Genomic DNA, 16,272 nt, shown 5'->3' on the forward strand with positions numbered 1-16,272 from the left:
CGTCACGCATGTCGTGCAATTGATTGGCTAACACTGTAACGAGGGACTTTTGGGGATTTTAATGGTTTATTTTAAAAAAAAGACTTCAAATTATTAAAAGCAACGATATTCTAGCTTTATAATGCACGAAATAAAGGGTATAGCGGATATATGGAACGTGCTATCTTTTCAACTTTATTGTTATAGTGTTATTTAATAATAACATTTTTTTTCAGCAGGACATTCTTGTAGCCTACTAGGGCTGGTGTATACATTAAAATAATAATGCGTTGAAACTTACAACACATGGAATGTTGTAATATGGAAAAATCAGAACTACCAGATCAAAGCAACACGAGACTTTGTCTTGTTTTGATCAAAATCTTGATTTGTTATGACGGGAATTTAGTTTCTATGAAGCTGCAAATATCATGACCTAATACAAAAAGAAAACAAAAAAGCAAACTTGTTCATTTAAAAAAATTAAAAAAAAAACATATTACCTCTGTTTTGTCTGTGTGTTTATTTTGTTCGTTTTTTTTTCTGTTTTTATCTCATTGTAATCGTTGCTACTGTATTAAGAAAAATTTGGTTTTTTTTTTGTTAAAATATAATTAGTCATTATGAGACAATTTTCCTACAACAAAATGCTGTTAAAACGGCTAAAACAGGGCTACAATCAAAATTATCTGCACACCCCTCGAAAACTAAATGGAATCATCTGAAGTTGAATTTATATGGACAACATTAAGTACAAGTGAATAAAAAGTTTAAAATAGGCCTATTTTCGTCGGAAGATATTTGCACTAAGGTGCACTGAACCTGTGTACGGGATGATCAATAATCCTGCAAAGAAATGACGCACACTGATTTTTTATAACGTATCTAAAGTCTGAGCTTTTTTCTGTTAATATCCCATACAAATTCTGTAAATCGATTGACCTAATAATAATCCAATACTACTGTAGAAAATAATGTATGCAAAAAACTATATAGAACACACAATGATATAGTTAATCTTGGATATCTTGTTTACAAAGACCTAGAAGAACAATCTATTTTCTACATTGCAGCAAACATTTCATTGTTTTTTGAAATTAAACCATTTGAATCAGCTGATTTGAATTACTAGGGTAAGTGCACATGTTGTGTGTTAGTAAGCTAAGTCTAATTATAGATCGCCTATATATGTTTAAATGCAACTATCTAAACCAGTTCAAATTCTGGACACAGACTAATTTTTACGCATGATACACTGTAAGTTAAACTTAATATTATTACCAAAACTTTAACCGTCTATACTAATAATTTGATAAATTCAAGGTATTATTATTATTAAAATTATACACATGGGTTGGCTTACAATAAGTAGGTGCTATTAAGCGTGAGAATATCCATGAATTTTCAATTGAACATACTAAAAATTGTATTAAGTATGCTTAAACATCTTTTAAGTATTCCCTAATATATACCATTGATTGGTTTTGCCTTGGAAAAAAAATTTAAGCGACATGCAATCAAAGAGTAATCGATCAATACTAGAAAAGAAAAAAAATTGCTAATGATACCCTCATAAATGACATTGAATCAATGGATCTATTTTTAGATTTTAGTGTAGAATAAGATACAAGATGGCGTTAGGCCTCACATTTTGTTGAATTGAAATGAAGACACATCTATCCTTAAAGCATTTCTTTATCAATTACTCTAATCATCTTAAAATTATCAAAAAATATAAGCATTAATCATCATTAAGAAGTATAAATTGAAACAATAAGCACACACACACACAGATATATATATATATATATATATATATATATATATATATATTGAAAGGTCTGAAATATTCCCAACGATGTTAGAACTGTCAAATTTGCGATGCAAATTTTTGGTCGTTCCCTCCGCGGGACTTGAACTCGTACCGCTGTGAAATCTATGGCAACGCCGCCTGCACAAAGTCCAGCCCCAAGACCACTCGGCCAGCTTGCGCTGGACTTTGTGCAGGCGGTGTTGCCATAGATGTCACAGCGGTACGAGTTCGAGTCCCGCGGAGGGAACGACCAAAAAAAAAATAGCATCGCAAATTTGACAATTCTAACATCGTTGGGAATTTTTCAGATTTTTCTATACGTTTACATATCTTCCCTGTATCAATTTGATCCGATCAGCGCGTGGGATTATAAAATATTCATACAACTGTAGTTATTTCTAAAAGGGAAACAATTTGCATTCAGTATTAAGCTTTCTTAAAAAAACATATTTTGTCTCAAAAGACACAAATAAAAAAATGCTAAAACTTGTTTAAAATATTTAGTAAGGGGTTAGTTCAAAATATTCATAACCAAAGACTCTATTAGTCAACTCATAATTTTACAATACACACGTCTTTTCTTATGCAATGTATATTTTTGTTCCTGGATCTCGGGTGCATTTTGTCATCAAAAGTCAGGGTATATTTTTTTACAAATGTTTTTGTTTGTTTGTTGGGGTTTAACGCCCGAGCAGCAATATTCCAGCTATATTCAGGCGATTTTTACAATTCACTTGAATAAGTCAAAATTTGTCAATTGTCTGCATAGTAGTTAAGGCATCTAGTAGCGGTATGTTCTGTTAGTGATTTTTAAGGTAGAATTCATTTGGCTTTTTTATATCCAGGTTAATAAGACCGCAAAAAGATTTCAGTCTTATAAGTCTAATAATAGTCACACCATCGTCGTCCGTAGACATTTGGTGTTCGATAAAAAATAATTTCAGTATAAGTGATAGATCCTTATGAAATTGTACATCAAGGTGTCATATACTACAAAAGGAAGGAAGGCTTGGCTTTTTACAGGGCGCCGAATGGGACTCTTGTGGTTTTGTACTGTAGTACGTGAGCTGAGATAACCTCCCATGCACCCCCTTCCCCCACACATACCCATCAACCTAAATATGATTTTCAGGTACCATTACACCTCTCATTAATGAACTTTTTGTCAGCAAAAAATAATCTGAAGCAATTTTTTGTATTTTTTGCTACTTTTTATACCTCGTTGGGGCAAAAATGCATTTTTAACATTTTTTTTTATTCTTCGAACTTCTTCTTTCAACAAAATGAAATAAACTGACATATATATGAACCATCATGTAGCCCAATGTCTCAGGTTTACAATGGTACCACGAAAGTTGCGGTAACACGTAGGGTTTTGGGGTAAAATGGGGAAAAAATTATTCCCTACCCAACTGAAATATCGCTTAAGTTGACATATTTTTCCCACTACGATGAATAATTAGCATACATGTATCCAATTGGCACCTCTTAAAATGCTAATCTACCACATACAAATTGTGGGTTTTCACGGAAATTTTAGTGGGTATAGGATACCATTCTTGCAACTAAATGGCCTAGAATACGTTAAAGTATGCATTGCATTGGCTCATTAGAAATCTTAGATGCTACATAGATTTTTTGAATATGCAAATGCTTGTTTGAAATAGGGTACTATAAAAATTGCCAATTACAGGTGAATTTGGAAGAAAATATGAAATTCCGAAAATTCCTCTTTCATGGAAAAACTCATTATTGTCATATCGAAACTGAAAAATACGCGTCTGAAATGAGCAGGAATGTTGAATACATCGATAATCAAAACACTAGTACCAAACTCGTTTTTTAAACATTGGTAATATGCTACAAATTAACATTTGGGTTTATGTTAAAATATATTTTTTTCATTGGTGGAGTGGCAATTTTCACCTAATTGGACTTGGAAAAGTTCAAATATCAAATATTTATTACTTGGGCTCATTAGAAAGCTATGACATTATATTATTGTATTTAGATATACAAGAGTAAAAGTTAATATTTTAGTTCATGTTGAGGTATTCTTTTCATGGCTAAGGGTGGCAATTTTCCACCTTTCTTGACTTGGAAAAGTTTAAGTATTTATTACTTTGGCTCAATAGGATGCTAAGACACTACATTAATGTACCTTATCACAGAAAATCATTCTTCATATTTTTTCGATTTTACAGTAACTGTAACCCCAAAAAGAAAACCTAAGCACATTAATTGATCAGATATGTTTGGTACATCATTATCTTATTTTTGAATGCCTAAAATATGAGTTCTACCGTAGTCGGTTTGCAGTGAATGAGAATTTTGTTTGATACTGAGACCAGTTTTCTAGGGGTCGGTAATATTTTTTTAACATTGTTTGAAAATTCTTTCTTGAAAATTAGTTTTTCATGGTTTATTTATATAGAAAATTAAATTATCTACCAAATAATACCAAATTTGAGACGTTTTAGTTGAGCAATAACTAGAAGAGTTGAATTTATGCGACTTTTATGGAAAAATAGAAAATCTCATCATATATATTACTTGGGCTCATTTTGAAGCTAAGACATCATATTAATGAACCGTGTCAAACAAAAGCTTTTTTAAACTACAGTATTCTGAAAAAAAAAGACAATGTCGGGTGGTATAGTAGAAAATTCTAAAATTCTAAAAATTTCCATTATTCCGATCTTATAGTAATTTCACTCCAAAAGGAAAATCTAAGCGCCTGAATTGATCAGATATGTTGGGTACATCATTATCTTAATAATGAGTTCTACCGCGTCAATATGCTGTGAATGAGAATTCTGTTTGAAATTGAGATGAGTTTTCTAGAGGTAGGGGTAATATTTTTGGCATTTTTTGAAAATTCATTCTTGAAAATTAGTTTTTTTCGTGCTTTATTTATGTAGAAAATAAAATTATCTATCGAAAGACACCAAATTTGAGACGTTTTAGTTGAGCAATTACCTGTAGAATCGAACATATGTGACTCTTTACGGAAAAAATCGAAACTCCCATTTTTTACATTTTTTTATAATTTCTTACTTAAAAACTTGCCTAAATTCATCAAAAGAACACCAGAAGTATTAATTGTGATAATGCTAAACAGAAAATACCAAATTAGCAATTTTTACTGAAGTATAAAAACTCTAGGGGTTTTGACATGGGGAAAATATGTCATTTTAAGCGATTTTGCAGTGGGGCAGGGGTACATTTTTTTTTCATTTTACCCAAAAGTCCTAAATATTACCGCAAATTTCTTGGTGCCATTGTAAAGTTGAGAAATTGGGCGATACGATGATACCTATATTTGTTTGGTTTGTTCACACATGCTGTCCCAGGGAGACCAGTGGCGGATCCACTGAAGGCGGGGGCCGCTCCCTTAGAAAATTGCAATTTTTAAAATTTGTTGAAAAATTGTTCAAGATACCCTCAGAATGCAGGATTTGAGGTTTAATATTTCAAAATTTTCTAGGGGGAGCATGTACCCAAACCCCCCTAACAATTGTGATCCGCACCGGTGATCCTGTCAAGAAATATTTTGGACCCCCTTTAGCTGAAACTCTGGATCCGCCACCGAAGACTTAGACGCTCAAATAAGTGAGACACAAATATCTTGGCTTTTTGACCCCGTGGAATACAAATATAGGCTTATACTGAAAAAGAATCCGAGAATATTCTTTGGCGACAAATTGATTCGGTAATGGAAAGTATGAAGGTACCTAAAAACACCATGAAATTGATGAGTGGGGGATGTATGGTGGAACCTTCAATTCCAAGGACTACTACACATCACCCTACCCCAGTAAAGTCATTTATGTACATGTACATGTATTTAATATTGCCACTGGAGACTATAGGGTGTTGTATAAAACTTGTGGAGTATTTAAGCATGTATACTTTTCTAATTTATGAAACTATGGCGAGCGTAGCGAGGCAAATTATTTTTTAAGGTTTTGTGGAGGTCAGAATATTTATTTTCAATTTACTAGCCAAGACAGAATATTTATTTTCAATTCACTAGTCAAGGTCAAAATATCTATTTTCTAGCAATTTGCTAAGTCAGACTATTTATTTTCTGGTATGATGAGGCCAGATTATTTATTTCCTGAATAATCAGATTATTTATTTCCTGAATAATCAGGTTATTTATTTTCAAAATCTGCCAGCCCCCCTAAGAATCTAATGGTCGTCCCCTTACAATTTGTAAAACAGGAGAACTATGTGAATTTTAATATAAGTAGACCGATCCCATTCTTCGTTCTACCTTTACGTTTTTCGAATCAGCTGACTAGAATGACTGATTTTTTTACTCATTTCCAATTATAGACTGTAGATGTATATAATGCAGCTCTATAGAACAGATGATAATCCGGACATAGACCATTCATATTGCAAGACATTGTGTAAGTGTAAACTTTAACAATCTTATCTACTCAAAATTTTAATTGTTTAATCGGAAAAAATTCAAACAAACAGAAGGTATGCTTTAAATAACTCTCAATAAATCAACTACCGTTAACAAATAAAACGTGTAATCATTTTGAAACATAATAAGAGGCGGAAGCAAAATTCCTTGGGCAGAAATAAAGAAAACGAAATGGTCCATACTAATCGATGGATGTAAAAATGATCACGGAAGATATTCTATTGAATGATATTGTTTCGAGATTACGCTCTTTGTCAGTGTATACCTCATGATATCCATATCACAGACGATAAAAAATTGATTTAAATCATAAAGCGAATACTATTCATTGGTTAAATAAATTAAATATTTTGTTGTCGTCGTGTATTTAAAATCTGCAAACTGTATTTTAAGCTCGTTTTACATATATGTTTACACACAAAACGTCAGACTATGATTGATTGATTGTTGGGGTTTAACGCCCGAGCAGCAATATTTCAGCTATATTCAGGCGATGAACATGAAATGGATGATAAAATGAAAATGAATGATGATGAAATGAAACAAGGGATGGGACACAAAGACATTAGGGTCAACAAATTTTTTGGTTGCCACTAGAAAAAGGGGGGTTGGGTAGGGTCGGGCAATTTAGCCTCCTGTGGCGGAGCGCAAAGGCTCCTACTCCTATCGAATACCACAGCAGGGTTCTTAAACGTGCGAGGAACGGGTCATCTTTCCCAACACGGTGCACCACTATGTTTTGCTGTCAGGTTTTCCGTATTGTAGCCTGACAACCCCAGCGTGTTACACGCCAGGGGTACCCCATTCCACCACCTGGGGCACACATCCCAGTTGCTCTGTGGGCAGAGCGCCTAGCCCCCGGCTAGGTTTCTAAGCACTATTTAGTCGCCTTTTACGACAAGCTTAGCGCTGCTGCAGGCCTATTCTTTTGACACCCGTACCTGCACGGGACCGTCAGACTATGTAAAAGTATTAAAATGTTTTGGTGCATATGTAGATATAAAATAACTTTCGAATTCAAGAAGTACTTTTATTCATTTATTAATAGAACTCCTCCACAAAACCAGTCAGTTTCTCAACGTGTGAAAAAGAACAAAATTTTAATGCGGCGGCTATCTTTTTTAAAAGACAGTACTTGTTTCTTTTGTCATTTTCTTTTTACCGACAAGATAAAAGATGTTTCGTGACCAGCGAATCAATTCTGGAAGACGATAAGCCTGTACCGTCCTTCAGACACAGCTTTTTTTCATTTCATTTTCCGTGTCATAACAATAACCAATATTAATTCAAGGCCCCAGTCAAGGTGTAATATGGGTCAAAGAAAAATGAGCAATGTGATATGGATAATTCTGTGAAATTAACTATTTGCATGTATCATACCTTTGACTGAGGGCCTTGATATCGATATCACGTACTTAGAGGTGCACGCAAGCCTTTCACATGGGTGTTTTATGAATACCTTGACAACGAATTCAGGTCTTCAGAGTAACACGGGAGATCTACATATCGATATCAAGTTCGTAGTTAAAATGGTATTTCAGTGACCTTTTGCTGTATATTTTAAGAAAATTACCCGTTACGGTATCAACATACAAAAAAAGGATTATCGCATTAACTTTTTCAGCATCAAACTAAGTTACAAATGACAATTCTGAATTTTGACAACTTTTTTGAAATATTTAAACAGAAAACATACGGAAATGTCAACAGTAACTGAACAACCAAGACTGACGACAGAACCAAGAGAATTATACAATGAAGGACCACTTAAGATAAGAACATTGGTGGACACAGAGGAAGACTGTGAATTCTATGGACGACTTGCGATAGAAGCTTTCCGTGATAAAATAGTTCATGCGACAAATGAAGCTGCGTAAGTTTTCAGAGGTGAATACATTTAGCCATGTAACCTTCTCTATGATTTTTAAAACTAAAAAGCATAAACTGGGTTATTTGGCAATTCAAAAAAGTCATTGACTATGTAGTGATTATTTAAAGAAAGAAATAGTTGCCACCAATGCACATTAAAAATTGACTAATTGCCAGTTCACGGCATTTATATGTAATATCACGGAATAATCTCATAAATAGTTACTCAACATCAGCAAAAATTTCGAAGCGTCAAAAATAGATGGACATTACAGTGACGTCAAACTTAGAGAACATGGGCAAAACGTAAAAACAAGAAACAGAGGTGATCTACATACATAATGTAGCTTAGAGAATAAAATACAATTACATATAAAAACCGAAGGAAATGAAAACAAGACAATACACAAAAACTAAAGTACTTATAATATGAATTCCCAGAAAAAAAAAAACGAGAGTAACTTCGGGTTTTCTGGAACTGTTATCAGGACCAGCTTATACCATCGAATAGGAGAACAAAAAGAAATCACATCGTATTTTTGTCATACGAAAAGCTATCAAAGTGAAGTTTTGCCACTATAATTCTATCTATACAATCGACTATTATTAAAGAACAATATTAAGTTAGGTTCCACGGTCGTAAATAGCGGAGGGGCATAACAAATAAATCGGTAAGGGAAGCAGAACAACATGGAGAGGTGTGGAAAAACAAGGATATACATTATTGTTTATGTTGTCGTTCCAACTTTACTCATCGAACAGACTGCACATAGTAGATTTAAGAGTAAATGGCATTTAATGCAAAATAAACGGAATATAACTTTTTTTTTCTTAATTCAGTTTGCAATCGGTAACACAAACCATTTTATTATTAGGTTACCTGCTGTAATGGAGCTGAGTGCCAACCATTGTAGGGGTAGACCGTTAGATTTTTATGAGCAGAATCTTGTTGCTGAATATAACGGAGTAAGAGCCGGGATCTGTGGTCTTTCGTACAAAGACGATGACAAAAAATTCCCGTACGTAGCCAAAGATCTTCTATTCCACGTGACAGCTCTTTGAAATGAATTTAATTGAAGTGACGCCAAAGTGTTTTTATATTGAATTCTACTTACGATAGTTATGCAAGTTTCTATTACTTCCAGACGGTGCCAATTGAAAAAGACGATTTCAAATTAAAATAAGATTTCATCTTGTTAAATCATACTTATTATGCCTATGAAGGCTAAATAGGATGACACATTAATCCAATCCAGCACGGATTTACCGTTTATTGTCGACAGTAATTATGAGTCAGTTTCTCCTATTGAAAACATACGTGAAAATATATAGATACCGCTTTCCTCATAAATTCGACTTGAGAAGAAGACCCATTGTCATTATAGCATAGCAATTAATGTCTTATTCTGTTCAGGGGTTAATTAAATTCAAAGATGTATACAAGAAATGTGATGATCACAATTTGTCAAGATTAAACTTCATATCACTATGGTAGTATTACATCTTCAAAAACATTGTCTGTGGAAACTGTTAATGTTGAAAATATAAAACCTTAGTGAAAATTATTTGATAATATCATTTAAAACAAAAAACATAAAGACGTAATATACTATCTTTAAATCTTTGTTGTAACTACAATGTTTATTTTCATCATTGCGTAAACCAAGTTAAATGCAAAGTGTGTTGCTGTTTTTGTTCCTCTTTTAATATTTACAGTATTCTTTTTACTTTTTTCCTTTTTGTAGGAGAAGGGACTTTTCTACAATGGGCATAGGTTGTTGCAATCTACTAAGGTAAATATTAATTGGGACTATTTTTATGTTTAGTGTGCTGAGCAGAACTTGTCATGATAAGATTTAAATAGAAGACATGATTATAAGAGTAAGTGAGTGGTTTTGAGACGAAATAAACTTTTCGAAAACAATAAAATACGACAGATGAAAATAATAATTATGTGTGAAAATGATAAAATTCCACATCATACAGCAGCAGAACAGTTACAAAGAAAGGGGGGCAGTAACTTTCAAAAATAACAAACGAAAAATTCAGAAAATTTGTAATTTGTAGGTTTGGTTGTCTAGACTATAGTTTGGCTGAAAAAGTAAAGGAAGGACAGTGTTGTCTTGATTATCTCTGTGTAACAGAAGAATTCAGAGGAAAAGGAATTGGTAAAGTCTTAATTGATGAGGCAGAAGAAAACGCTAGGAAGCGCAAATGTCAAGTAAGGTTACTGTCAAACCCTTAGCCGTTGCGTTGGATGAGCAAATAGGATAAATACTTTAACTTGGTAACAACAAAATTAGAAAATGATTTGTAAAATATAAAACGAATGCATGTAAAAAGAGCAAACACTAAATTTGAATTAAAAAAAAACCGATACAAAATTGAAAGAAGTCACAATTATGTCTACGGTGGACATTTTCCATAATGCCATTCTTAGAGAAAATATAGCGATAGCAAAATGTATGGACAATTTGTCTCAAATGAAAGAATTAATAATAGATCTCACCTATTCCATTAAATACATATCACACGCAGGGAGACTGAACATTCTATTTGTTTCCATTAATAAGATTTAATAAATCAAATTAAAAATTCGACATTAGAAATTATATCTTTAAAAGAGTAATCAAGGGAAGCAAGGTTATAGCGGTAATAAAAAGAATGAATGTAATTCAGTGACAAAGACCAGACATGGAAAACAGACACACACACACACAGTAACTAAAATCATACACACAAAGTAACAAAATGAATGAAAAGTCATTACGTTTGTCGTAAAGTTTGGTCAATAGTTTTCCTTTACCATTTCTAAGTGTAGGTCAAGATATGAGGATGACTTCACAGTGTCTGTAGTATCCTTTATCTCAAGTACTTTGGGGTAGATGCGATGTATCAAATCCCCAAAATCAGGATTGTTTAAAGATAATACGTCATCTATACAGCGGAAACTGAGATTAAATGATATAGCTAAACGATATTCTTTCTTTCGGATCAGATCAGCTATTAAGTCAGCCTCATAAGAGTGGGTGAATAGGTCAGCAAGTAGATTTTGTTCCCATTGGAAAATATGAAAAAAAATATTTACAATCTGATGAGACTTACTACTTGCATTATCCGGTTGTTTTGGAGAGGTCAATTTTTTTTACAGAAATCTGGCAAGGTGTTTTAATGTTCACCAAACAATGCATTCATAAATCAAATAATATATCCTATTTCGGTAATAAAATAATCTTTATTTATTAGCTCTATATAAGATATATTGTGAAATTTTATATCTTCTAAAGTTTATATATTATATATCCAAAGTTTAGCAGAAATAATCTTCTGCATATGTGGCACATACTTTGTGTTTTATATATAATAACGAGAATGGAAATGGTGAATATGTCAAAGAGAACAACCCAACCGGGATGAAAAATGTCAGCTCTAGGTCACCCATGATTCTTCAATGAACGACGTGGTAACATAGACGAGATAAACATAGTTATATCCTATATTATCTACTTAAGTTTATAAGATATTCAAACATATATATGTCATATATACGACATCTTATAAATTTCGTAAGATATTTTGTAATCTATACAAAACATCTCTCTATTTTAAATTGATTTTTTTCTCCCAGTTTTTAGTGGAGTCCGCTCATTGCTTTTGTTATTTTGTGTGATTTTAGTTACTTTATGTTCTTTGTTGTGTATGTCTGTTTTCCCACGTCTAGTCTTTGTGCATGGATTACATTCTTTCGATTACGGCTATATAACCTTGGTTCCCTTGATTATTCTTTCTATCTCTGTATTATATATGATTTCACGAGATATATACCTAATGTTAATGGTAGTTTATACAACATATGAAATATCTAATAAAGTATTATAAACAATATTAAGAGTGTATCATATATTTGGCTTGACAGATTTTTGCATTGCGTTTGAAACTCTTATCAAAGCATAATCGATTACATTACAAATATGGATACCACTCTCATACACTTCAGGTAATATTTTTGGTTGTGTTATGGACCAACCCAGCAAGGCGTCTGTATTCACGGCAGGGTTACGAAGTTACCAATACGAAGACATGTTGTATGAGCTGCATTGTAGGTGAAAGGGTATGTGATTATTATTTTAGACATCTATTCATCTATAATATCGGTTATATAATTTATTAATATGCTTTTGCAATTCATATTCTGCCTTTATCTACCTTCATAAATAGAAAGATTTAAAAGTGTCTTCAGGCGTCAAAGAAGTAAAACTATTGTTGTGTTGAAATGCCATAACTGGATGTTAGGAAAAACTGCTGCATGTAAATTTGAATGGCATCAAAAAATTCTTCGAATCAATTGGAAATGGTTATCTGGTATAAAATATATTGTCTTTTTTCAGAAAATTGCCCGAATGGATAAGTCTTTGTTATAACGAAAGGCTGGAATATGCGCCTTATCAAAAGAAGAAGCAACTATATCCAGCGGAAACCTCTAACTGACGCAAAAAAAAAAAATCAAAACATGGTTCAGTCTTCAAGTGATTATCCACAAATAAGTGCCTTCTACTGTAGAGTGTTTACCTCACTATAACTAACTACTGATGCCATTAAATTGTTTTATTGCTTGAAAACAGGGTTTCAAGTACACCTTCAAAAACACGTTACGACGCTATTGAAAAACCTGAATAATGTAGTTCCTTGTGGTTCCTTATATGATTAGTTCTGTCTCCATGTTAAATCGTTCCCTTATCTTTCTTGATGAATGGGTGGTTCGCCTTTGTGTTGCATTGCAAATATCTGATCATAATGTATCCCAAAAGTTCGAGTATTCTGTCAATCTCATATAGGTAAAAGAGTAACTGGCAAAAACAAGATGGTCATAGAAACTAGTTTTGCGTACGTATGATATGAACATTAAGTTTTTGCACATTAAAATACATATATTTGTTTTAAGTATTGAAAACCATTAACAATTACACTTCTTCGTATATTTCTTCATCTTCTATGTAAAATTGTATCAAACATTATCAATAAAGTATTTGAATTATTTAATGTTACACTTGGCATGACAAAATTAAATGTAGATTTATCGCATTCACGTCATTACAACTATAAACAATAAAACAACTAAGAAGTTTTCTTCATGTATTCATATAAATGGCCTCATCGAAGTCTTATTTTGGAAAACAAAAACAAAAGAAATGCAAACCTACAAAATGTAAAGGAATTAAACTTCTAAGCAAATCAAGTTGAGCACAGATATTTGAGCCATTAAGTAGAGCCGAATACCGTGACATGGACCACAGTGGGCGCACTTAGAAAACAAAGAACGAGCGTCTATTACTATTTTTTACATTGTGTGAAAACAGAACTATTTTAAAGTCGTGCAACAGGAAATGTCAAGAAAAGTGGAACTGAAAGAAATGTCATGCATTTATTGATCATTCATCACTACCTGATAGTCTAAAGCTTTGTTTTACGAGTTAGCACACAAAATCGACAAAATAACCCTGATATCGTGGTAGAAACTGACTGAAATTGCCAATAAATTGCTTAAGAATATGGAAACGTAACTTGCAATATATGTAGTGTTCAGTTGTAAAACTATCCATATCATTGGGTGATAATCAAAGATTCCAATTAAAAAAAGTAAAGCAAGGGATGAATAAAAAATTACAAATATAGTTACTTCATTTTTTTTTTTTTTTGCAGGGCCATCTTTTTTTGTTTTGTTTTGTTAACTGTGATATTTTGTCTTTCTGTGAAAGTAATACTGGAAACTTCGATGACATAGTAGTCCTTGTATTGTCAATTCGTCCTCCTCCACAACGAATAAGTTCTTCACTGTCGATATACAGTTTCAGTTGCTTTACTAAGTTGTTTGTTGCCGCTTTCTTTTGAAGACTTAAAGATACGTCGTCGTAATTTCTATGTTGTGTATCGCGAATCCATTCTGTTGACACGTCCTGTATTTCAGTAGCGGCCAATTCATCGTTGTAGCATTTTCCCTTTCTCTGACATTTTTTCACAAATCTCATTTTCTTTAGTGGCGCTACTTTGTTTCTAGCCATTACTAGTGTAGTCTGGTTGTCGTGTACTAGATACGCACACGTTCCGTACGCTTTTATACTTGCGCCCGTGAAGATGTGCAGTTTTGTTCCTTTGTTTTCTGAATACTTATCGAAATAACAACGCGGAAATTCAAGTTGAGTACATTCACTTGTGTTTTGTTCTATTTTTATCTACTTCGATCCCTGAATGTAACCGTTGCTTTGCTTCCCCATATTCTCTGCATTAAGATCTTGCTCCTCACTGTAACGGGGCTGACAAGTCCTAACGGATCAAATATTTGAGATTATTTGAGTAAGACTTCTCGTTTCGTTGCGTTGCTGGTCGTTGAATTTGAACTTTGCGCAAATAATGTCAATGTATCACGTTCAGAGTTCCATCTAAAACCAAGAATTTTGATGATTTTGTTCTTCTCCAATACGTTTTCCTGTGCGGTATGTTTTTTAAGTGGTTAGTAGTTCGATGCCCACGAGTGTAAATTAAAACCTACATCTGTAAAACGTGTACGGAACGCACCAAAGAACTTGATCAAATCTTCCTTGTTTTGAAAACTCGAGATTGCGTTGTCAACATATAAGTCTTTGTGTAAAGTATCAGTCCACTTGTTTTGATTCTTTTTTAAAATGTTTTCATATGACGGCATTGAGTATAAGAGTAGTCAAGGGAACCAAGGCATGGAGTATAAATGGTGAGCACGTTGCTCAGAATAGGACGGACATAAATCTATACAAGATTCATGTGTGTTTGCGTTATTACTTGCTCGCGGAAGAGTAATCAAGGGAACCAAGGTTATAGCGGTAATCAAAAGAATGCAATCCAGGGACAAGACCAGACATGGAAAACAGACATACACAACAAAGAACATAAAGTAACTAAAATCATACATACAAAGTAACAAAAGCAAATGAACAACTCGGTCTCCACTCAAAACTGGGAGCATGGACCAGGTGCACCGGTACGGAAAGCTACCTCTGCTTTTCTAGAAACACCCACCGAGTTGCTTATAAGAAGTCAAGTTCGTGTTAGACAAACGAGGAAAACTATGAACTTGTGGGATATTTGCTTGTCTAGTTGTGAAACTTTCAGCGTTGACAATTAATTTGGATGTATAGACTGACAAATATAAATTTACTGATATGGCGTATGTTTGTCTCTAAAATAGATGCATACTCATCATCCTCCCAAGTCAGGGTTCTGAGTCCACTCTCGCTCCCTCAAACCCCTGACATCACTCATTCATATTTAGCGGGTATCGTCCAGCCAATTCCGATTGGTTGCTTCTACGGATAAGAAGCACCAATGAAAATCGATTTAACATAAAGTGTCTGTGCAAAGGTAAACGATAATACGAGGTAATGGACGATCCGATATAGTAACTGAAAGTTGTATGATGTCACAAATCATGCAATATGAGCAAAAATGATAACTGTAGATTCTGTTTAGTCTTTACTGACAAAAAATGTCGTTATGTGTAGCCACTTTGTAAGTTATATCGAAGAGTTTCTATTACGAGTGATTTGATTGGATTTTAGATCCTGGTTAAATTTAAGTAAAATCGCTAAATATGAATGAGTGATGTCAGGGGTTTGAGGGAGCGAGGGTGGACTCAAAACCCTGACTTGGGAGGATGTATACTCATCTGACTCGATGATCTCTGTTTCCATGCCCTGTCCGTTCAAACCTTGAATAATATTCTCGTCCAATTTACGCAAGAATTCCTGTTTTCTTCTTAAAGTGTCCAACATATTTGAAAGTTCCTCAGTTTGAATGTCTTTCAGTTCACCGTTTTGGATTGCGTCGAATTTCTTGGTAATTCTGGAAATAATGCATCTGTGGCCTACTTTCGCTGATCTGAGTTTCATGGCACTAATGCTCGTATCCTGGTCACGGCATCAATATCGGAAAATGGCATTATCTGATTTCTATATAGCGTAAAAAAACTCTTTATTATATAGATGGCAGTGTTTTATTGAATGTTCCCAGTGTAATAAATTTCGATAGTTCACACTGTGAAATAAGTTCGGTAATTTCACTCTCGGACTTTCTCCCACCAAAACATCACAACTTTGATATCAATCCGCCAATCACAGAATTTAACATTCATGTTGAAAAT

General features: G+C 33.5%; 1 protein-coding gene across 3 annotated transcripts; it reads left to right on the plus strand.

The window, feature by feature from the left end:
- Positions 1 to 1,093: 1,093 nt before the first annotated feature.
- Positions 1,094 to 13,137, plus strand: LOC148629446 (uncharacterized). 3 transcript variants are annotated; one of them, XM_088551312.1, is made up of 8 exons: positions 1,094 to 1,112; positions 6,134 to 6,210; positions 7,921 to 8,106; positions 8,978 to 9,121; positions 9,848 to 9,895; positions 10,170 to 10,323; positions 12,100 to 12,213; positions 12,491 to 13,137. In XM_088551312.1, the coding sequence occupies exons 3-8, from the start codon at positions 7,934 to 7,936 to the stop codon at positions 12,521 to 12,523; spliced, it is 666 nt and encodes a 221-aa protein (XP_088407438.1). In that variant the 5' UTR covers positions 1,094 to 1,112; positions 6,134 to 6,210; positions 7,921 to 7,933; the 3' UTR covers positions 12,524 to 13,137. The 3 variants fall into 3 exon arrangements, with proteins under 3 accessions (XP_088407438.1, XP_088407431.1, XP_088407449.1); XM_088551305.1 differs by lacking the exon at positions 1,094 to 1,112 and adding an exon at positions 1,125 to 1,236; XM_088551323.1 differs by lacking the exons at positions 1,094 to 1,112; positions 6,134 to 6,210 and adding an exon at positions 1,159 to 1,236.
- The last annotated feature ends 3,135 nt before the right edge of the window (positions 13,138 to 16,272 follow it).

Source organism: Perna viridis, chromosome 1, assembly GCF_037379345.1.
Source record: "Perna viridis isolate PV_CMFRI_1.1 ecotype Kerala chromosome 1, ASM3737934v1, whole genome shotgun sequence".
Taxonomy (NCBI): Eukaryota; Metazoa; Mollusca; class Bivalvia; order Mytilida; family Mytilidae; genus Perna; species Perna viridis.